A 22198-nucleotide genomic window follows, 5' to 3' on the forward strand; every position below is an offset into this window, starting at 1 on the left:
AGGGACACCTGTAGATAGCAAGGCAGACTTCAGGCCCTGGTGACCCTTGAGGGGCACAATGTCATGGCCTGCTGGACTGGTGCAGGCCCTTTGATCCAGGCCTGCAGAAACCCCCACTGTACACTGCAAACTCAGGACAGTGGAAAGACAGCAGCATTGAGACAGGAGAAGGAAGCCACAGAAAGGCTTCCTTTCTGGTGTCACTTATCGAGGCAAATGACAGTCAGGTGGAAGTAAGGGATTGGTTCAGATTCTGCATCTCCACAAACTGGTCCCCTATCAAAGGACCTGAGCCCTGGGCTAGATGGACAGGTATGAGGGCGACCAATGGAGAAGAGATTGCTAACCATCCAGAATGAACCTGGATCCCTACAAGTGTGCAAATTATCATACTTCTCATGGACCCAGAGAGCCCTGCTGCACCATTGCCTGGGGGCGTGGGTCAGATACTGTGGTGGACTTGTCTTACATGTCACCAGTCTGTGGCCAACTCAGCATGGGAGCAACCAGAGCTACCCATGGGCACAGAAGAGGTGTCGTCGTTGCTGGGAGTAGAAAGAAGGCAGGCCCTTGCCTGTGGACACCAGGGACACTGTGGGCATGTGTGAGATGCCCTGAGAGCAGAGCCTCGGGCCTCCGGCTGGCCCACCCACCGGTAAACAGGACGTCCAGCTGGCCCGAGACCCTGCCACTAGGTGAAAATGCTTACCGACACTGCAGTTGCGGTGAACACACCCTGTTGGAGCTGAGGGTCTGGGGAGGTCCCTGAAGATATGGCTTTGGGGAATGCTGAGTGGCCAGTATGGATGTACGCTGAACTAGGTCAGAGAAGAGGCTGGCAGCAGCAGGGCGGGAGCTGAAGGGACAGGGTAAGCGACACTGCTGGAACCTATTAGTCCACACTGGGAGAAGCTGGGAGCCTGTGACGCTTAGTAACACCTGTCGGATGACAGGGTCTAGGATCACCTGGGAGAAAAACCTCCGGGTGTGCCTGTGAGGGAGTTTCTAGACTGCGCTGACTGAAGAGGGCAGACCCACCCTGAATGTGGGCAGTGCTATCACGTGGCCTGGTGTCTCAGACTGGACACAAAGGAGAAAGCTGAGCACCGGTGCCTGTCTCTCTCTGCTTCCTGACTGTGGTTGCCATGTGAGCAGCCTCCTCACGCCTCCTCCACTGTGGAGGACTGTGTTCCCTCAGACTGTGAGCCCACATAAGTCCTTTCTCCCTTAAGCTCCTTGGTCTGGCACTTTTGTTGTAGCAATGAGAAAAGCAACTGATACAATGCCCTGCTGGAGGGGCCTCAGCGACAGATCTGACTTAGTGCGATGGCATGGCTGCCTGTTGGTTGGAGGCTTTGGTCATGGCTCTGGATGGCCATGTGGAGAGAAGGGAAGGTCCTGAGCTGGAATGTTCCAGAATTGGATTTTAGGCCTGCTCTCTGGGAGTTCATGACCTTGGGCAAGCTATCTGACTTGGGGTGCTCAACTTCAGGATGACAGGAGGGGGAGGTAGGAGTGACAATCCTGGTTTGAAGCCAGGAATGGACCTGCAGCCGTCAAATGGGGAAGGGATGGGCTGCAGGTGTGGCTAGGGGTACTTGGATCTGGGAACCTGAGGCTGCACATGGAGGCTGGAGAGACCCCAGGAATGGCTGAGGAAGGAGGGGGAGTGGCGAAGCAGAGACTCTGAGGTGCGAACCCCTGCAGGGAGTGTGTTCAGGGCCAAGTGGCAGAGGGACGGCCCTCGAATAAGGAGGAAGCATGGTGTCTGGAGCTGAGGGTTTGGGGATCTGCTGGCAAGGGTATGGTCCAGTCTACACAGGCGAAGCCTGGAGCAGCCGGAATGTGGAGGAAGGGCCTGGGGCACGCTCAGTGACTGGGGAAAGGTGGCACTTGGGTGGTGGGGAATACGTGTGGGGACACAGTGGCTGGCATGATGGGGTTGTGCGAGGGCCACAGGGCCTCAGACTGCCTCAGCCCCACAGAGGAGCCTCATTCTGGAAGAATCTGGAAGGGCTTCCTCAGACGGCACATTCCACAGAGGGAAATAAGAACATTGTGAAGGCCAGGACCAGAGGAGGCCTCACTCTGTCATAAAGACACAGGGGTTGGGTGTGCTATCTCACACTCATAATCCTCGTGTAGCAGGACTATGGGCTCCTGGCCAGCCTGTGCTACACAGCGAGACCTTGTCTCAAATAAAACAAGAGCTGAGGATATGGCACGGCTAAAGCATAAGGGGGTAGTAGCGTGGCTCAGAGTTTGCCTAGAATCCTTGGTGTGTGAGCCACACACTGAGGTGTGGCTCAGTGGTAGAGCCTTTGCCTAGCACACCCTGGGGAGAGTGGGGGTGTTGGCGCTGTAGCTCAGCGTAGGGCCCCGTGTAGAATCCCTCAGTGAGGGGCTGGGGCCACTCAAAGGCAGAGTACTTGCCCGGCACACACAAGGTTCTGGGTTCTATCCCTAGCGCCACAAAAAATAAAACTGGGGAATAGAGAGACGTCAGGGTTAAGAATGTGTCACCACAGGAGTCAGTCAGGCACAGGGGGCAGTAGCCATGGCTTCCCTGATAGCAGGGCACCTGCCATATTAAATTAGCTTCTCACAGGCCAGGCAGGGGGGAGCCTAGCTATTCAATGCACACTGCGCAGCCTTTACCCCAGCTCTACAAGGCCTCACAGACACTGGGAAATGCCTACTGAGTTGTTCTGCCTGCAAATGCCCCAGTACAAACTGCCCCTTTTGGTCCCACTGAAGAACTTTATCCTCCAGTGCCTGTGTCCTTAAGACCATCAGCTGGGCTCTGCTGTTCGCTGTACCAACTGCGCTTGTCCAGGTCACGCACAAGCCCTGCACACTGCTGAGTCTGACCTTCAGCAGCAGCAGTGAGCAACAGGTACCAATCCTGCCGGCCACTCCTCAGCTGGCCTGGGTGCTAAGCTCTGAACACTGGGCAAAGGGCCTCACAAACTCCTTTATCGGTGCTGGCTACCTTAGACGTTACCTATATGCCTGGGACTCTGCTATGCATCTCACTTGTCCATTCAACTGTCTCTCAGAGACAAGGTCTCACTATGAAGGCCAAGTGGACCCCAAACTTACAGCAAGCTCCCTGCCTCAGTCTCCTTAAGGCTGTGTTGACAGCTGCCCACCACCATGCTTCTCAAACTGTTATCTAATACGTACCTCAGTCTTAGAGGTCTGCACTGAAACCTGCTTTTTCCTCCTCCTGGGATCTGCTTTCCCCAGGCTTCCCAGTACAAGCCTCTTCTTGGCCCTGTGTGTCCTGCCAGCTGTTTGGAGATGCTGAGCTACCTAGCAGTGGCTCAGACAAAGCCTTAGTCTTTGTTGCTGTCTTCTATTACATTTTAGGTTGGTAGTCCCGGGAACCGAATGCAGGGCTTCACACACTCTAGACAAGCATTAAACACACACCCTTCAGCCCCTCACTGGGGGATGCTAGGCAGGAGCTCTACCCTAAGCCACAGCCCAGCCCCAAACTGGGGAATTCTAGGCAGGTGACTACTGAGCCACACCCCAGCCCCTCACTGGGGGATTCTAGGCAGGGGCCCTACCACTGAGCCACACCCCAGCCCTTCACTGGGGGATTCTAGGCAGGAGCTCTACCACTGAGCCACACCCCAGCCCCTCACTGGGGGATTCTAGGCAGGGGCTCCACCACTGTGACATGCTCACAACTAGAGAATGCTTGGCTGCTGAGCCACACCTGCAGCCCCTCCATTTCTGGCCCTCCGTGATCCTAGAATGGCCCAGGTCTCTGCCACCGTAAGGGACCACGGTGAGCAGGAGCAGAGACCAACAGTTTCTTCCTCCACCGGTGCTGCGCAGCCACTGAGATGTCGTTGTACACAGTGGTCAGAGTGAGGAGGCAGCGTTCTTGTCCAATATGCTTTCCCATCCCAGACTCACCCTGTGTATCTGTAATCATCCTTTCTCAGAGCATCTTATTAAGCTTTAATGGCTCTCAGCCTTCCTAATGCTGTGACCCTTTAACACAGTTCCTCATGTCAGGGTGAGTGACCCCCAACCTTAAAATTATTTCATTGTCACTTCCTAACTGTAATTTTGTTATTGCTTTGATCCGTGACGTAAATATATGACTTGTAGGCTTTCTGACATGCGACCCCTAAGGGGGCTATGATGGACAGGGCGGGAATGGCTGAATTAAGGGCTCTAATCTGATTCCAACCCACTTATCCTTGGAGAAGGCAGTGAGGTCTGTTCCTGGAGGGTTGGCACTGTGCCTACCTTGGGTGAGTCTCCAGCAGTTTATAGAACAGCTCTGCAAAACCACATGCAAAGCTGGGTGTCAAGCTACATGCCAGGAGACGAGAATCCTAGCCCCCGGGAGGCAGCAGAATCAAGTTGTTTGAGGCCATTTCCAGCTATGCAGCTCCATACTAGCCTGGGGTGTGAGAGCCTGCTTTACCACAAACAAAACAAAAGGGGAAGTGCTTGCTACCCCAGAACCCACATTAAAAAACAAACAAACAAAACAACAACCCAGGTATGGGGCTGGAGCAACGGCTCAGTGGTTAATGGCACTGGTTGCTTTTCCAGAGGACCCAGGTTCAATTCCCAGCACTCACATGGTGACTGGCAAACATCTGCAGCGCTAGCTCCAGTGCCCTCTTCTGGCCTTCTTGGGCACCTGGCATGCACATGGTGCACAGGTAGATATGCAGGTAAAACACCCCCACACACAATAAATAAAAAACCTAACAAAGAAAAATGCCAGGTGTAGCGGTGGGGCTGGGGAGCAATGGGCAACAGGCAGGGCCTTGGGCTCCTTGCCAGGCAGTTTCAGTCCAGGACAGTGAGAGCTGACTTTAAAAGCATTTGGGAAATTTTCTAGGTTAAAAAAAAAATTCTGTTGTATAATTCAGTTAATAGATGTTTTTGTTCTGAGACGGAATCTTACATAGACATGGCTAGCCCCAGTGGATCCAGCACACCTTGTAGGGCTCAGGTGGTTCCCAATGGGAGGGACTGGTGTCTGGAGACAATGACAGTGACAGCTGTTTCCCATTAGTGTCTGCCTGAAGGGGGAGGGGAGGAGAGCTCACAGAGATGGAAGGTACACAGACATACATGTAGGCAAAACATACTAACAACATAAAAAGAAATCTTAACAGAGTTCTGATTCTATTAACATTTGCTTTGAAGGTTCCCAGTATGGAGATAATATTCCTTTTGTATGTTACCTATTTTATGTTAAAATTGCAGGCTTAATGCCTGAATGTATAAGGCCCCAGGGCTTCACTTCTCTCCCAGACAGGACCAGTAACTGATTAAAGAGAGCCCACCTTCCTGCAGGCTTTACAGTTGTAACCCCGTCAGGTTCCCCCAGGAAACACCGTGATGTCACTTAAATTCCTTAGCATCCACTGAAAGACAGTAACACCCACCAGTTTCCGAGTACCGTTACTGCAAAGCCAGAGCGGCGTTCCTGAAGAAGGCCATCCCACACTTTCTCAGGCATCTTTTCTTCCGGAACGAACAATGTTGGGGCCAGCAAGATGGCTCAGTGGGTAATGGTGCCACCAAGCCTCGGGACCAAAGTTTGACCCTGAGTAGGTATTCACATACACACCAAATTAAAAAAAAAAAAAGTTTTTTAATAAACCTCAGCTCTGCTCATACCGTCTTATCCTGAAATCTTTTCTGCAGAACAGCCAAGGATCTCATTTTACCTGAGTTGAGGTCCCTATAGATAACAGAACTCCTCAGGCTACTGAGGGTGACAGCTGTATCTCTGTTCTTGTCCCCCTTGTCAGTACCTACAGTGAGGACCACACTTGGCAGCAGAGACCAGTGGCCCTCATAACAGGTCTGCGGAGCAGGTCATGCGTCCCCTTAGTGACAGGCGAGGAGGCGGATGCGCTTGGCTCAAAGATACAGGAACAGCGAGCGACACAAGCAAGCAAGCAAGCAGGCCTGTTCGGTTCTCCCACTGGGTCAACACCCGAATCCCCACACCCAGGCTTCCCCTAGCTTTGCCTGGGAGCCCGTGACAATGGGGCTGCAGGAAGTGAATGGCGAGTCTGCGGTGCTCTCTGGGCCTAAGAGGCTGCTGTTCCTCAGGGCGGAGAAACCTTCAATAAAAACAGCCCACACGCGCTTGTGTTTGTATAAAAGATATTTACTTCAGTTATCACACCTCGGGTGCTAGTGAGTAATACATGGTGTGGGCTTCGGTGATATTGCTTCTCCGTATCATAATGGGGACCGTTGGACAGTGCAGAGAACAAACATTTCATATGGCTAACCAAAGACAAGAAGGGACGACGCTGAGGGGCCGACGGGGCCTCCCCCCCACGCCAGCCGGGACCAACTCTTAATGTCGAAAACAAATCGCAAGAAAATCAAGGCATGATAGGAGATGGTCACAGCAACACAAGGCTTCTCAAAACTACTACTTGTACACGTTAAAAAAAATAGGAGAGAGACATCTTACAATTTTTTTTTCTTCCTCTCACTTCTTTTTGGTCAATTGGGTCTTGGTGAAGTTTAAAATTAAAAAAAAAAAAAAGTGATTGTATTAACACTCAAGCTCTATAAACACCTAAGACTTAGTGCCTGACAGAAGGAAAGTAAATACTGCTAAAATGTAACACATGGCGGGGGGTGCTTAGGAAGGGCTGACGTGTGTCTTGTGCTGTGTTAGTAGTCTAGAGGAGGGTGGTGCTACCCGCTCTCCTAGCAAGTAGTTATTGCACAAACGCAAAGAGCTAGGTGTCCTGTTCTGTGGGGACGGACTCAGGAGGGATCACGAAGCTGACCCCTCCCCGCTGCCAGCTCTGACAAGCTATTCTCACAAAGCTTGAAGGCTTTTTTTTTTTTTTTTTCTTTTTCTTCAAATGCACTCTCATGTCTCCAAAATGTCCGGCATTTTTCTGAGGCAGGGGTGGTCTCAGCGTGGGACATGAGATGTCGATTTTGTGTGTGTCTGTGTTCAGGGTGGAAAGAGAGAACTGGAGATGAGAACTGCTTAGACTAATTAAAAAATAAAAACCCTGGGGGATTAGGCCAATTTTATCAGAGGACTTTTACCCCCAAAGAGAGGAAGTAGGGATGAGTACCCCTCCCCCTGATTTCAGAGGATGGGGTACAGTACAGAAAGAAACGTGGGTTTGGGTTCAGTGGGCTGTTTGGGGGTAAAGGCAGGTATCCGGCCCTGCCCCTTGCCTGTCCCTGGGGTGAGTCTTTTTTTTAAGTTTCCCCAGCCCCGGTAGAGGTCAGTCCCACAAACCCCCCGCCCTCCACTGAGCAAGCAACGGCGGGTGGGGTGGGGGGCTCTGCTGACTGAATTTCCAGCCATAGAAAATCCTTTCTCCATTTCTTACGACGAGGCGGTAGAGGGTTCTCAGGCCTCCAGACACCTCCAGTGCTAGGAAATGCCTGCTGCCTCCAAGGATGCTTTTGACTGAATCTGAATGCAAGGAAGGACAACTGACAATGGAAATCAAAGACACGCAACCCCTGGGGACCTTTGAGAAACCACTTTCCAGCTCAGCCCGATGGCCTCGGCTAGACTGTCTGCCTCTCCTCTGATCTAGGCTCGCCAAACCTTCATGAACCCAGAAGTCTTAACAGAGGCTCTAGGAGGCTTTGGGGGAACTTAAACTTGGCTCTTCTGTTTTCCCTCACTGCATTGCAGTGCCTCTGGGAGCAGTTCTCCCATCCAGTGCCACCTGATGTGGGAGCTTTGTTCATCAGCTCTTGGTTCGACAGTTAGGATATGCAGAGACTGCCAGGTTCTGAGCGGGTATAAGGGAGACCGGTGTCTGATTGTGCTGGAGGACTCCCTTTTGTCCCTCACACCGCCCACTGCAGGTCCCCAGACCTCTTCAGATTCTGGGGAGCAAAGGACAGTAACCACTGGAGTGACAGCAAAAGCATTCGCAACAACAATACAAATGACAACACACTCCTGATAAGTACTTACATGATTAACCTAATAATAAATTAGAAGAGGATAGAAATATTTTTTCTTTCTTAAAGAAACATCCTTTTATAATCACCCTCGAGTATGCTGACAGGTCAGTAGCAGTCGGGCTATCTCCACAAAGAGAGGGTTAAGTGCTTCAGACATTCGGGAAGGTTCCCGGCTGCTGGAACCCAGGCAGCTGTGACCCAGGGCCCATTAGCCAGGGCCCGGGGCCGAGCCTCAGGGGCCAGAGGCGGCCACCTGCCTGTCGGTTCACAAACACACAGAACTACAGTGAACATACTCTCCCACGACCTGAATCGATCCTGGTTCTAAAGCTTACTTAGGAGTTCATTTGGTGTGCAATAATGCTATCTTTAAAAAAAAAAAAAAAAAAAAAAGGAACCCCCCCCCCAACAAAAGCAACATGATTCCCATTGCACAGAGCTTCGACACAGAGCCATCTATTAAGTGCTTCCTGTTTAAAGCAAACTACAAAAAATAAACAACAAAAGATACTATGGGTTGGGAGAAAAAAAGAAACTCAGCAAACCAAAGCCGCCCCGTGCCACTTGGATGTGTCTTGCTGAATGGTGTCCTATTTTGCCAAAGGAAGTCCCAACGCTTCCTGGCGCTGTGCTTCTGATATATTTTCCATAGGGATAGAGGCATGGTATTGGGATTTAAGGCACCTTTCCTTTCTGATCACAGAAAGCTTAGTACATAGCATATTTGTGGTAGAAATTAAAGCCAGAACACTACACAATTTACAGTAACAGACTACTTAACGTGAGCAAACTAAACCCATCTATGAAAAGCAACTCAAAGGCATTGGAAATTTGAATAACCGAGGGTGGGGGTGCACATTCATGCATAATCTAATGTCTTTCTCTCATTAGCCCCTCCCCCTCGTTCTTGGCAACAATGCTGAACTTTTAAAGCCAGCATTTCAAAGGAGACCAGGAGCTTTGGAAATGCCTTGTTAAAGCTAAAATGCCACTTTGTCCAAAAATGAAAACTCCATCTGCCGCTGAAGATGTGGCCACGGGATCTTTGGAGGGGAGGAGGGGGTGGGGTGGGCACGAGGGTGACGAAGCAGGCCCTCAGCGGCACATGGGGAACCCTGGCTTTTCCTGCTGTTCCTGGACTCCCTTCTCCCGGCTGAGCCTGAGGTCTTGGGGTTGCATCTTTTACTGAGGAGCTTGTCCCTATCCTCTTTCCTGGGGTGATGGGAATGAAAAATTCTCAGATCAGCTCATTGTCTAAGCAACTTTACTGGTCAGAGCTGCATGCAGCACCTCTGGGAGATTGGAACCAAGCCACCTGGACGTCTCAGGCCACCTGGGACAAGAGCTGCCATAGTGGCCACAAAGCCTTCTGAGATTCAGTCACGCCCTAGAGAAACCGCAGCAACAGCTGTACCTGGTGACTTGGACATTCATGCTGGGAACAACACGAACTGGAAGCTCCCCGTGTCCTACTGGGACACTTTGGCCACTGAAGCAGCTGTGAACCAGGTCCACCAGCTCTCCTGGGAGCTGGCTTCCTCCCACATGGAACAGAAACTGGCATGCTCTTTTGGGAAGTAAAGACTAGGCATGCATGACGGTGAAGAAAGCCGTATGACTGTTCCTGTCCTGGCAAAACAGAGCTCACGGCAAAGTCTCACAAACCTAGTCCCCGGGAAGTGTGCTCATGTCGTCTGCAGAGAAGCTGGGGCCAAAGGAATGGCTGCGACGGAGTCTGACAGCTGTGTGGGAAGGCAGAGCCAAAGACAGAATGTCTGAGCCTGGAGACCACCACTGCCCACAGCCCCAACAGCTGCTAGGGTTTCAAGAACTGGAAGCCAAGAGGAAAAGTCCCTTTGCTTAGCAGACTCCAGACACCACTTCCGGATGTACGCAGGGAAGGAGGCAAAAAGCCCACCTGCCACGCTGAGGTGATCTGTCAAGCTTGCCCTCCTCCTCCCAGGCCACCTGCCTAGCAATTCTGAGTGACACCAAGTGGTGAGGTAGAACAGGTGAGGGGAGAGACTGAAGGGACAGGAGCAACATCGCCAAGAGCCTTCCACTCCCCCCGTGTGTTCCCCTACCCTTGTTCTAGCCCATCTCCTCTGCAAGGATGGCTCATGGCCTCAGGGGGCCGCTGGAATGGCTTTAGGTACCTGTAGTAACACATGAAAACACAAGCCTGTGATGGGAATTGAACCATTGCAGTTCCGAGGGGGCCCAGAGTCCAGAGAACATAGCTTTGAGGGACAGATACTCAGGCTTCCTATGGCAGGAAGGCAGCTGCATCCTTTACTGAGGAGCTTGTCCCTACCCTCACTTTCTTTGTAGTTCCCATCTATCGTTGGCAGAGTGATGGGCATGAAAAATTCTCAGATCAGCCCATTGTCTTAGCAACTCTGGCTCCCTGCCTCTGGGCTTTCACAGCTGTACCACCTCAGGGTGCTCAGTTGATACCTGGAGGGTGGCCGCTGCACACTGGGTACAAACTTGCTCATGGGCTCCACAGCTGAACTTGGCCCTGGCTGCTGAGGCAGATGGGCTACGTGGGTCTATGGAGTAGCAACAGGCAGGGACTCTCTTGGCCACGAGAGCCCTGCTGTATTCTGGGCATCTACCAGATCTGACTTAAAAACAGGGAGAAAAGGAGATGCTGTTATGAGGGGAGAACAGGGAGACACCTGAGCTTTGCGAGCAGAAGCGTCTGTCCAGAAGGCTGCCAGCTGTCCGCTTTTGCCGTGTTTTCAGAGCAGGTGATCTACATCCCAGGGAGTCTGCCCTGCTCCTAACCCAGGCTACAGTCGTAAGCCACTTCAAGGTGGCTAAGAAAACACCAACTTCAGCTAAGTGCCTGCATTCTTTTTTTTTCCCCCCCTTAAAGAGTGGTCTAGTTCACACAGGACATCTGAAAGTTTTAGGGAGGTGGTGATTAGGAACCAGGTCAGAGTGAAAGTGAGTGCGCAGGCATCTATGAGCCCACATGCCTGCCACCGCAGATGCCGTAGGGGCCCTGGGCATGAAGCGAGAGGTGTGAAGCGGCCTGATGTGAACATGGGTTAGGGCGGGCCTCCACTTAGCTGGGGAATGGCGGGATGCCTGGTTAGCACTGCTGCCTCTCATTGAAAAGCAGCAGTGGCTTGCAGTGAAGTGTTAGTGTTTTACGAGGAACCACTCTCTCCCAGGGGAGGACAATTCGGCTTTTTAAGCCGAGAGAACATCAAGAGGATGGCTGACTGTCTGCAGGAGCGGAAGGTCACCACGTGGGAGCGCTGCTCAAGGCACTTGAATATTGCTTTTCAAGATGAAAGATGAACCCTTGGACTCAAACTGGGGAGGGAGGGAGGGAGGGAGGGAGGGAGGGAGGACATGATGAGGGAGGTGTAACCCCGGGTTTCTGTGTTGTCTACTGGCAGCTCTTAGAACTACTACAGACAGTGCTAGCTTAACCCCAAACACCATCAAGTTGGGATCTCAATTAAAATAAGAACAATAAATAAGAGAAAACCCAAGCAAAAACCTAACCAAGCCATTTTATCAAGCACCCAGATAGAGATCTGGCATGAGACAGGATAAAATGGATAAGAACCTAGTTCAAGAATTAAAGAAACAGAAACGACTAGCTTGCTTGGAAGAGCCAAAGGCTGTCTTAGACTGCTGCCGTGGGGCTGCCAGGGTGGAAACATCCTGACTTCGGTCTCTTCAGTTTTAGCTGTATGTAAGTAACTGTCTTGCCTTTGAAACTACTCGCTACTCTCCTCGGTCCTGTTACCTGTGCTGCTCATTCCAGTGAGAATTAGGGACTTCTGTCACCAAAGTGGGGGAAGATCCATCACCCACAGTGTCTAGAGAGCCCCTTGAGGCTTCTGTGGAGGGTCCCATGATCCCACAGTGACTCTGCTCCTCAAGTCCCTAGGAAATCCCTGGCTGTGGGTGGGCTCTTCCTCACTCAACACCTTGGCCCAAGGCTGGGCATGACTCCATTTTTTTTTTCTGTCCCTCCACTGTGAATTCTCTTCTCACTGAACCGGATCTCAAGCGCAGAAGTGAAGCAACCATCCAAAGACAGAACAAGGGGCCTGCTCCCAGCCTCCTAGAGCCTCCTGGAAACTTCTCATTCATGAAAAGGCATTGTCATTAGTGTCATGACTCTTACAGTGTGTGAAAATTCCAACTAAGGGCTTGCAGCTGCAGGCTGAAAGATTGTGAATGAAAGTATGTAAGCTCCAAACGTCATGCAAGAAATGTGGTTTCACATCTGACAGTCAAAAGCCTACCAGCTAAGGAACAACAAGCACACCGGGGTGTCACAGCGGGAGATACTTGTAAAATCAGAACTCCCTCCCACCCTCCCAAATTAAAAAAAAACTATTAATTAATTAAACTTAAGAAATAATGAATGCACCATTAAAATGTCATCCAAAGATGTTGACCTAAGACAAAAGTTTCAATGATACACAATACGGTCAAAAAGTTTTCAATCAGTAATATACAGTATGACAGCTACATCTCGTAAATTAAACCCAATACTGCCGGCAGTCTATCCCCTAAAGAATATTTGCCCCTTTCATCCCTTCCTAACAATCAGATAATAAAATACAGCACCTATAAATAAGCAAAAAAAATATATATATATATACCGAAATCATCTATTGTTAGTTTAAAGATATGGCAATAAGGAGTCTAAATTAGCAAAACCTGTAGAAGCCATGACTGATAAACCAGCTTATTGAAAAAGGTGGCAGTAATGCACTCTGTGTGTGCACAGGTACTTAAGAAAATACAGACATATAAAATTGCACACGCACACACACGCACACTTTCATCCACCTCTATACTCACGCATATACACATAGACAACGGGAGGAATCAAGAGACAAGTTAGACTTTTGATTTGTACTTAGACTGCCCTAAACTGTGCATTAAAAACCTTGTGAGAGGAGAAATGAGCGAATGGCCGATGGCCTGGTCTGGAATTGAAGAGTGTCACCGTTGGGGTGAGTTTGGGGTGTCTCTACAGGGATGGGACTCGAGCCCAGACTGCGGCGTTCTCTCTTCTGCAGGGAAGGAAGCTTCCCACGAACAGATAGGGTTATCAGTGCTTGTGGTGGGAAGGGGACCGACCGGGAGAAGAGAGAGGAAGAGAGTGCGCGCGTGGCTGCGCCAGCCTGCCCAAGCCCAGGAAGCAGCTTTCCCTGGGGGGCGCAGTCCGTCAGGTGCCCTGGAGAGTGGCGTGAGGTGAGCGCCTTCTGTGCCAAGGAAAGATGAGCAGATGGCTGCCTGCACACGAGGGACTACGGCTGCGACCTTGCCGGCCTGCATTTCCTTCCTTCCGATGCTTGCACATGCGCAGATGCGCCAACACAGACTAGACAGCATAAATAAAGGAACCGGTACAAGCTACAGTTCTAACTTGTCTCCTACACCTCCGAGATATGAGGTCTGATCAGCGTGCTCTGCGGTTAGAGGTTAAAAAGCAGATTATAAAATACCTAGATTCGGATCTTTCTTTTTGTCCTGATTTGGCCTAGAATGGAGTGTATTAAACAAACTCTGGCCAGCAAAAGCCCAGAGCCAGTTAAAGCTATGGATCAATGTGCACTACGTGTCAGGGTTCTATTACGTACAACAAAACGCTACGCCAGCTACCACAGAACCAGATACTTTTCCTGATGTGACTTTTCTTTTTTTTTCTTTTTTTGTTAAAAAATATGTGGAGTAAATGTGTTTTATTTTAATTCAAAGTTTCAAACGAGAAGATTCTTTTCTTGAAAATATTTAGGAATCCAAACTAGTGTGTTTAGAGTCGGTTTGACTGTGCAATCTCTTAGTGGCAACTGAACAGCTACAAAAACTTTCTTTTTTAATTTTTTTTCTGAAAAATCCCCCCCTTCCTGGTTTAAGAAGATAATAGTGTATTATCGCTCTGAAGCCATTAGATGGCAGATAAAAAGCCCCCTTTTAATATGTGGGTTTGATTTTTTTTTTTTTTAAAGCCCACACGAAAGAGGAGGGCGCAAGGCAAAAGCTGTAAAGAGTTATTCCAGAACCTGTGGAAATCACTTAGGGCAATAAAAAATAAAAATAAAAATAAAAACCAAAACCAAAAACACTTCAGGGTACAAAAAGCTGGACTACACATTTCTGTTTTCTTCCTTGAAAACACGACATAGATTGGGCTTAATGCTCCTTTGTTTTCTATATGCACCTTGGCCTATGGCGATTTTGCCCTGTGGCCCGCAGGGCTAAGTGCGCAACACGTCCAGGCCTGGGCGGCGCCGCCCTCTGCGCCGGCCTGGCCCTCGCTGGCCAGCGCTGCCGGGGCCTGGGGCCCGCTGGGCGCAAGTAGGCCTGGCTGGCCCGCGGGCCCTGCTGCTCAGGCCCAGAGGCCCGGCCTCAGAACTCCCATTCAATGGGCTCCTCCCGGCTGGCCGCCTTCTCCAGGCGGTGGATGATGCTGTTCAAGTTGGCGGCCTTCTTTTTCCGCACTGGGTTGTCCCTGGCGCCCGCTGCCTCGGGCAGGCCGAAGAGGCTCTGCAGGGAGCTGGGCCTCCGCGCGGGCGCGCTGGTGCTTGGCAACGCGGAGCTGCGCTCGGCAGGGCCCGCCCTGGCCGCCCCTGGGGCCTCGGGCGCCGGCGCAGTGGCTGAGGTAGCGGCGTCCTCTCCGGCCGCACGTGCGGCGAGGTTTGGCACGGGCGCCGGGGCGGCGGCGGGACCCTCGGGCAGCGGCCTGGGCCGGCCCGCGTCTTCCCTGTCGTCCTGTGCTGGGGTCCCCGAGGACAGGGGCTGCGCCTTCGCCTTCTCGGCCGGCTGCGTCGCCTCCTCCCGGTCAGCCGGGGCTGTGGCCATGTCTGCCGGCCCTCCCTGAGACTTGGTGGCCCCTGGCTCCTCGGCTTCTGTGGCCTCCACCCCGTCACAGCTGTCGCCTTCCGAGCTGGGCGCTGCGCGGCCACTTCGGGCCGAAGGTGAGTCGCTGGCACCTGCCTGGCCCTGGCTTCCGGCTTGGATCTCCTCTATGAACAGTTCTCTGCGGATCCGAGACCTGCAAGACACAAGCAACAGCCCTGTGAGGGTCCTGTGCACAGGCTTCGGTCACTGCCCTCTGGAGCCCCTCTCCCTTACCCAAACCCTGCCTCCGAGCTGAGATGCCGCCTTCTCTCCACCACATATACTTATTCGTTTGAGATAAGACCCAAGACCCGGTGTCTCCCAGACTGGCCTTGAACCTGCTAATTAGCTAAGAGTGACCTTGATTTTCCAGTCCTACAGCCTCCATTTCCCCAGGGCTGGGTTGCAAGTGCACACACCACGCCTGGTCTGTGAGGTGCCGGGAAGAGAAGCCCACCGAGGGAAGCACTCTGCCAGCTGCCACAACTCCACATCCCAGCTTCACCTCATTTTTTGAGACTGGGTCTAGTTATGTAACACCGCACCAGGACAATCTTGAATTTGTCACGTGGCTCACTTAGCTTGGCCCTGAACCTAGGGTCCAGTTTCAGCATCCTGGGAATTGGGATTCTGTCCTGTAGCTACTGACCAGCCCATTTCTTCCGTCTCTGCCTTACCCTGATGGTCCACTAGCCTGCTGCTGCCCCTCTGTGCAGAGCAAATGGTTCCTGGCTGGGGCAGCACTCGTCGGCTAACTAAATGAAACTTCACTGGAAATGACCCAAGGTGGGATCTTGTAACTACAGTGAAAAACTGTGACCAGATCCTTAAGCAAGAACAACAAAATGAACACGGAACTCTGAAAATAAGCTCTGAGCCACAGAAGGTAGGGTGTACCTTCCACCGACTCCCTCCTTAGGAGGAAGTTGGCTCAGCGGGAAAGAGTCAGCTGATCCAGTAGGAAGGAGACTGCGTGTGCTTTTAGTGTATCAAGAGAACAAAAGAACGCGAATGGGAGTTTCGACTGTATGTATCTGTGTGTGCTGCATGTGCCCAGAGCTCTTATAGGCCAGAACTGGTGCTTCTGAAAATGGCACTACAAATGTCCAGTTGGAAAAGCATCTCTGGGGGAGATTAGCACCAAGCCCAGAGACCTGCAGAAAGTGACCCTCTATAAAACCCTGGGGTGGGACATGGCTAAGACTTTTTGTTGTTGTTGTTACTACTATTGAATGAAGGGAATACCCTCTCTGTACCCCACATTAGAAGACTGAACTAGGGGCTCTAAGCATGCCTAGCAAACATATGTCATCTAAGCTCATGGCCCCAAACCCCGACTGGCTGATTCTAGCCAACACTTTGGTATTTTTCTCCCAGGATTGACTGATTGATTTATACAGTGTTCTGCCTGCATGTGTGCCTGCACAACAGAAAAGGGCACCAGCTCTCACTAGAGATGGTTATGAGCCACCATGTGGTTGCTGGGAATTGACCTTTGGAAGAACAGCTGGTACTCTTAACCTCTGAGCTATCTCTCCAGAGCCACCTACCCCCAATACTTCTTGAACTTTTACATTTTAAGACATAGTCTTTTTAAGCTTCCCGTAAACTTAGCTGTGGCCCATGCTGGCCTTAAACTCTAAGTCCTCTTGCCTCAGCTCCACGAAGAGCTGGGGTTATAGGCCTGTGCTCCAAGGCACAGCTAAAGGAATACATAGGTAGGTTGGGCTTGATTTAGGGGCTGTGGGTATGGCTCAAGATCTGAGAATCTTGGGGGTGGTTGCTTACCTAGTCCACAGTTACTTGCTTTTGCTAGAGTGAAATCTGAACATTTTCCTTTTGAGGCTGGGATTAAAGGCATGTATATGCTACTATGTCCAGCTTTTTTTTAAAAAACATTTCCTTATTTTGTATGAATGTTTTGCCTGTATGTATGTATGTACCCAGTGCCCATGGAGGCCAAAAGAGAGCTTCAGATATCCTGGAACTGGAGTTACAGAACCTGTGAACCACTATGTGGGTGCTGGGACCCACACCTGGGTCCCCTGGAGGAGCAGTCAGTTTTCTTTTTCTTTTTTTTTTTTTAAGATTTATTTATTTTATGTATATGAGTGTTCTATCTGCATTTACACCTGCCAGAAGAAGGAATCAGTTCACATTATAGATGGTTATGAGCCACCATGTGGTTGCTGGGAATTGAACTCATGACCTTTGGAAGAGCAGACAGTGCTCTTAACCACTGAGCCATCTCTCCAGCCCTGCAGTCAGTTTTCTTAACTGCTGAGCCATCTCTCTGGTCACTGTCCTGAAGACTTTCAGGCTGTGATTCAGAAAAGTGAGGTTCGGATAGGTCCCAGAAGTACCCAGCTGTAGCAGCTTTCCTAGGGAGCTGCAGGAGCATGAGATCAGGAAGGCGGCCCTGCTCAGGATCAGTATTCCAGCCTCAAGGGTGGGCTGAGCACCCAGTTCTGCTCTGCCCACTCAGGGGATGGCAGGTTACTTAGGCAGCTAGGCTAAGTCTTACAAATAGGATGTAAGTATGCTGGGTTTTGCTTTGCCATTTATTAGCTATGTAACTTAGATAAATAAATGTGGACGCTTGAGTTCATTTGCTCTCAGTCTTTCTCTCTCTCTGAGATATGGCCTTACTATGTGGCGCAGGTTGGCCTGGAGCTACCCGACCTCAGCGTCTCAAGTGCCAGGTTTCTAGGTATGTACTACCTTGTCAGTTCTTCAGGGCCTTTGCAGTGAAAGCCCTGCTCTGACTAGCAAGGCAGAGGTGAGCAGCTGGAGGTAGCAGACAGGTGGTGCAGGATCTGGCTTCATACACCAGCCTCCCTGGTGGGCCTGTGGGACTTTTCTTGACAAAACACAACTAGTGACTCTGAGCTGAGGTACTGGTTGAAGGACATACATTTATTTATTTATGTTTGGAGAGGGTGCGCTTCTCCACCACTGAGCCATACTGCTGCGGCCCTGGGTTTAATGTACAGAAAAGCTGTACAGAAAAGCAGGTGGCCTTGTCCATGTAGGGCTGCACCCTGGAGCCACCCCCCCTCCCCCTGCTCCTCACTGGTGGATGCCAGACAAGAGCTCTACTGCCAAGCCACATACCAGACCTAGGCTAGTTCTGAATGACCTTGTTCTTGGTTTCGTTTTAATTTTCTTTTTGCATGTGTGTGTGAAATAGGTGTGGACAAAGCATATGCCATGGCATATGTGTGCAAGGCAGAGGACAACTTCCTGGAGTCAGTTCTCTCCTTCCACTGGGTGGGGCCAGGGGTCAAGTTTAGGTAGTTAGGCTTGATGCAGGCACCTTTCCTGGGACATGCTACCAGTCCCTAGCTTGTTTTTTGTTTTGTTTTTTTAACAGAAACCCTGAGGGCTGGATGTGGCTTTTAACCCCAGTACTTGGGAGGCAGAGGTAGAGATATCTCTGGGTTTGAGGCCATCTTGGTCTACAGGCCAGACACTGTCTAAAATGATGATAATACCACCAGCAAAATGAACCAGCAATCAAAGGCACTTTGCACACAGACCTGACAAACTGAGTTCCCCCCCAGAATCCCGTACAGTGGTTGGAACTAAATTCCGAGAGCTGTCTTCTGACCTCCACATCACACATCACACACACACACACACACACACACACGTTTCGTCAGCCCTGGGAGGAGGTCAGCCATGTGGGGCGGTAGTCCCTTTAGCCAGCTGTTCATGGTGCACAGCAGTGTTTTGTTCTTCAGGGACCAAGGCTACCCAGTGCTCTGTGAGGTAGGCACTCATGGTCGGGGCTGTGGGGCTCTTGGCAGGCTCTACCTGTAATTATGGAACCAGTTGATGACGGTGCTGGTCTTCAGGTTGAGCTGTGTAGCAAGCTCCTCGATTGTTTTTGGTGACGGGTATGGCTTCTGCTGATACGCTCGCTTCAGCGCCTCCTTCTCCTCTGGAGCCAGCACCACTCGAGGCTTCTTCAGCTGGTGTTGCGGCTGGGGGCTGGCACCCTGGCTGTAGTCGATCCCCACAGAGGGGGGCTCACAGGGCTGGCTGTCACTGACAGAGCTGTGTCGCCTCTTCATGTAGGCTGCAGGGAGAGAGAGAGAGAAGGTGAAGTCAGGAACAGCAGGGAAACCAAAGCCTCAGCCCTGGAAACAGTGCAGGATGCTGAAAAACCTATAGCCTGGGTGTGATGGGGCACATACGTAATGCCAACATTGAGGAAGTTAAGGCAGGAGGCTCATGAGTTTGAGGCTAGTCTGGGCTACATAGTGAGACCTAGTGTGAAACAACAAAACAAATCCCAAAACCAAATAGCTGGGTATAGCTCAGCAGTAGTGTGCTTATCTAGCATGTATAATGCTCTGAGTTTGAGCCCTAGGACTCAAAACAAAAACAAAAAAACTAAATCAAAACAGCAACAAACCCCGAAACCAAACAGCCCCCAAATAAAAGCCTGCAGTAGAACCACACTGTCCTCAGCGCACACTGAGGCCTACTCTGATGTTAAGCAGGTTCCCAGCTGACCCTGTTCAACCTGACAGCTCACTAAAGGCTGCAGAAAGATCCACCTCTGCTGGCAGGGACTCTTGGGCACCTGGGAGGGCTACTAATGGAGATCACTAGACAGAGCTTGGAATGCACTGAGAGACTTTCCAGAAAAGAGGATAGTTCAAGATCATTTTGAAGGACAATGTTGGATTAACCAGAAAGTGGAAACCCAAGGCAAGCTGGTGAGTGCTTGTAATCCTAGTACTTGAGAGGTGGAGGCAGGAGGGTCAGGTGAAGGTCATCGAAACACAGATAGTTTAAGGCCAGCCTGGATCATATGAGACCCTTTCTAGAGAAAAAGAGTGGGTAGAATATAGAAGAAAGGAAGGGAGGAAAGCAGAGGAAGGAAGACAATGGCAACGAAGTCAGTGATTGAGACGAGTTACATCAAAATGGAACCCTGGCACACCCCAGCATACCAGCAGGACATTCCCAGAGAGATGCTAAGGAAGGACCCAGGGACATGATGACAGGCTGGGGCCAAAGGTGTTACAGGGAGGGCTGGAGAACCTCGAGGGGCCGGCCGGCCAGCAGCATCTAGCACTAGAGGGAGACTGGACTTTGGAGTCCTGGAGAGAGGGAGTGACTCATGGTGCTGGGCAGCAAAGGCTGAAGGGAGGAAGCAAGGGTAGCCAGTGAAGGTGGTGTGCAGGGAAGCTAACTAAAATGGCAATTGCTCTGGGAGACTGAGGCAACGGGATTGTCAGTTTAGGATTGTGTTGGGCTACACAGTAAAACAAGTCTTCAAAACAAGCAAGGAGGCAAGGGAGGGAGGGAGGGAGAAGAGGAGTGGAAGTCAGGGCTCTGAGTAGCTTTTTAATGAGTGAGTATGGCTCTGTGGCAGAGAATGGAGTTTACTCACACTGGCCCTGGGTCAATCCCAACCATTCTCCACAAAGAGAAAGAACAAACTCTAAGCTGAGGAGAGAGCCTGTGGAGAAGGCGCGGGGAGGAAGCCAGGTCGCTAGACTGACCAAGGCAGGGTCCTGAACCTGGAGCAAGAACACATGGAAACAGATGGGGTTGTGGGATAAAGGCAGGCTGTCTGCAGAAAGAGAGACTAGGAGATGGGAGAGAAGTAGTAAGGGGAGGGTTACGGAGCCATCACTGGGGAGTGAGCTGGCGTTACAGGTGCCAGTCTGTTAGAGCTGGTGCAGGCACTCAGCAGCCCAGGGGGACAGAGAGGGGTGTGGCTGGGGCACAGCACTAGGAGGGGTGCTCAGGGTGGGAGGGAGGGGTGGAGTGGGAAGATATTTGGAGAGTACCGTACTGTGGCCAGAAATGAAGAAAGGGATGCCAAAAATCTTTGGGGCGGGACGGGGTGATGGAGGATCCTAGGTAAGTGAAGCAGAGAGAGAAAGGTGACAGGGTATAGGACAGGGGGAATCAGGAGTCTGAGTTTAGGATCTGGAAGGTGGAAGAGCTTGGGCTGGTAACAAGGTCAGGACACAGCCAAAGCTGAGGAGAGATCAGATCAGGAGAGATAAATGGGTGCTGGACTGACCAGGATGGTCTTCCATGTAGATCACTTCCTGGCTGAGGTACAACAAGGTTATGGAAGAATGCCCTTGGCCTGAGAAAATGTAGAGTGATTGGCAGACGATGGAGACAGGCGCTTTTCACTTATGGAGGCAGGGTGGGGAGGGGTCATGAGGAGGAGGTCTTGCTTAGTGTGCACTGAATGGACAGGTGTATGGGTGAGGGGCAGTGTGGGAATGGAGGTTCTGGGACACTGTGTGGCCTCTCTGCTGTGTGCATCTGTTATGGCCAACAGTGCCTGGAGCCATAAATCACTGAGATTGCTTTAGCAAGGCATCAGTCACACCAATCATTACTTTTCCTCCCTCCCACCCCACCCCGTGTGTGTGTGTGTGTGTGTGTGTGTGTGTGTGTGTGTACATAATGCAGGTACTCATGTCTGTGGAATCCCCAGAGAACAATCTCTAGTAATGTTCCTGCCTTTTTCGTTTGTTTTGTGTTTGTGATATGTGTGTGAGGCAGGGCGGGCAAGGATGTGCAGGGAGTGCAGTGCAGACATGTCAGACTCTATGGGTCTTGGGTTCCAGGCCTAAGTCACGAGGGTGCTGGGAACTGAGCAGGGTCCTTTTCAAGAGCAGCAAGGGCTCTCACGTGCTGAGCCGCTTCTCCAGCCCTCCCTTTCTTTTGTTTTTGAGGGTCTCTCACTACTCAGGCACTCATCTAATAGGTTAGATGGTTTGCCAGGGAGGCTCTGGGACCCATCTGCCTTTCCACCTCCTCTGTGCTGGAATTACAGGTACATGCCTGTCATTTTTTAGGGGTCACCCAAGACCATTAAATCCATACATGTTTACATTACAGTTCCTAACAGTAGCAACATTACAGCTGTGAAGCAGCAGTGAAAATACTGTCATGGTTGGGTGTCAGCACAACATGAGGAGCTGTACCAAAGGGCTGCAGCCCTAGGAAGGTTGACAGCCACTGCTCTACATGCTCAGGAGTGATAGCTACCGCAGCCATGTTATTGCCAGGTCAGGTACCCAGCTGCCTGAGAAGGCTAGTGCAAGCCTCCCTAGCTAGTAGCCCTAATGAATGGCTCAAACGCCATTCTGGGAACATGGGATGTCCCAAGGTGTGGGCTCCACTGAGACAGTAACACTTTTGTGACACAAGATGGCACCAGAGCCCATGTGGAAGGAAGGTAGAGGTCTGGAAAGTTTGCAGCAGCTAATCTGGGACAGCGAAGAGGCAGATGAACAAAGCTCTCTGGGGACACCTGAAGGGACAGGGAAATGCTTTGGAGGTGGCTGGTCTTGGCTTTGACAGGGCG

General features: G+C 51.1%; 1 protein-coding gene across 10 annotated transcripts in view; it reads right to left on the reverse strand.

Annotated features, from left to right (window-relative positions):
* The window catches only part of Cux1 (cut like homeobox 1), a 308986-nt gene that overhangs the window by 11662 nt on the left and 275126 nt on the right, over window positions 1–22198 (reverse strand). For 6 of the 10 annotated variants that reach the window (XM_021651488.2, XM_021651485.2, XM_021651484.2 and 3 more), the window contains 2 exons: window positions 18661–18925; window positions 6143–14998 (listed from right to left, as the gene is read on the reverse strand). The exons of the other annotated variants lie outside the window; for them this stretch is intronic. In XM_021651488.2, coding sequence (XP_021507163.1) covers window positions 14353–14998; window positions 18661–18925 — 911 coding nt within the window. In that variant the 3' untranslated portion in view covers window positions 6143–14352. Of the gene's footprint in view, window positions 1–6142; window positions 14999–18660; window positions 18926–22198 lie in introns of those variants that run through there. 10 annotated transcript variants of the gene reach the window in all.

This window comes from Meriones unguiculatus, chromosome 15 (genome assembly GCF_030254825.1).
Source record: "Meriones unguiculatus strain TT.TT164.6M chromosome 15, Bangor_MerUng_6.1, whole genome shotgun sequence".
NCBI lineage: Eukaryota > Metazoa > Chordata > Mammalia > Rodentia > Muridae > Meriones > Meriones unguiculatus.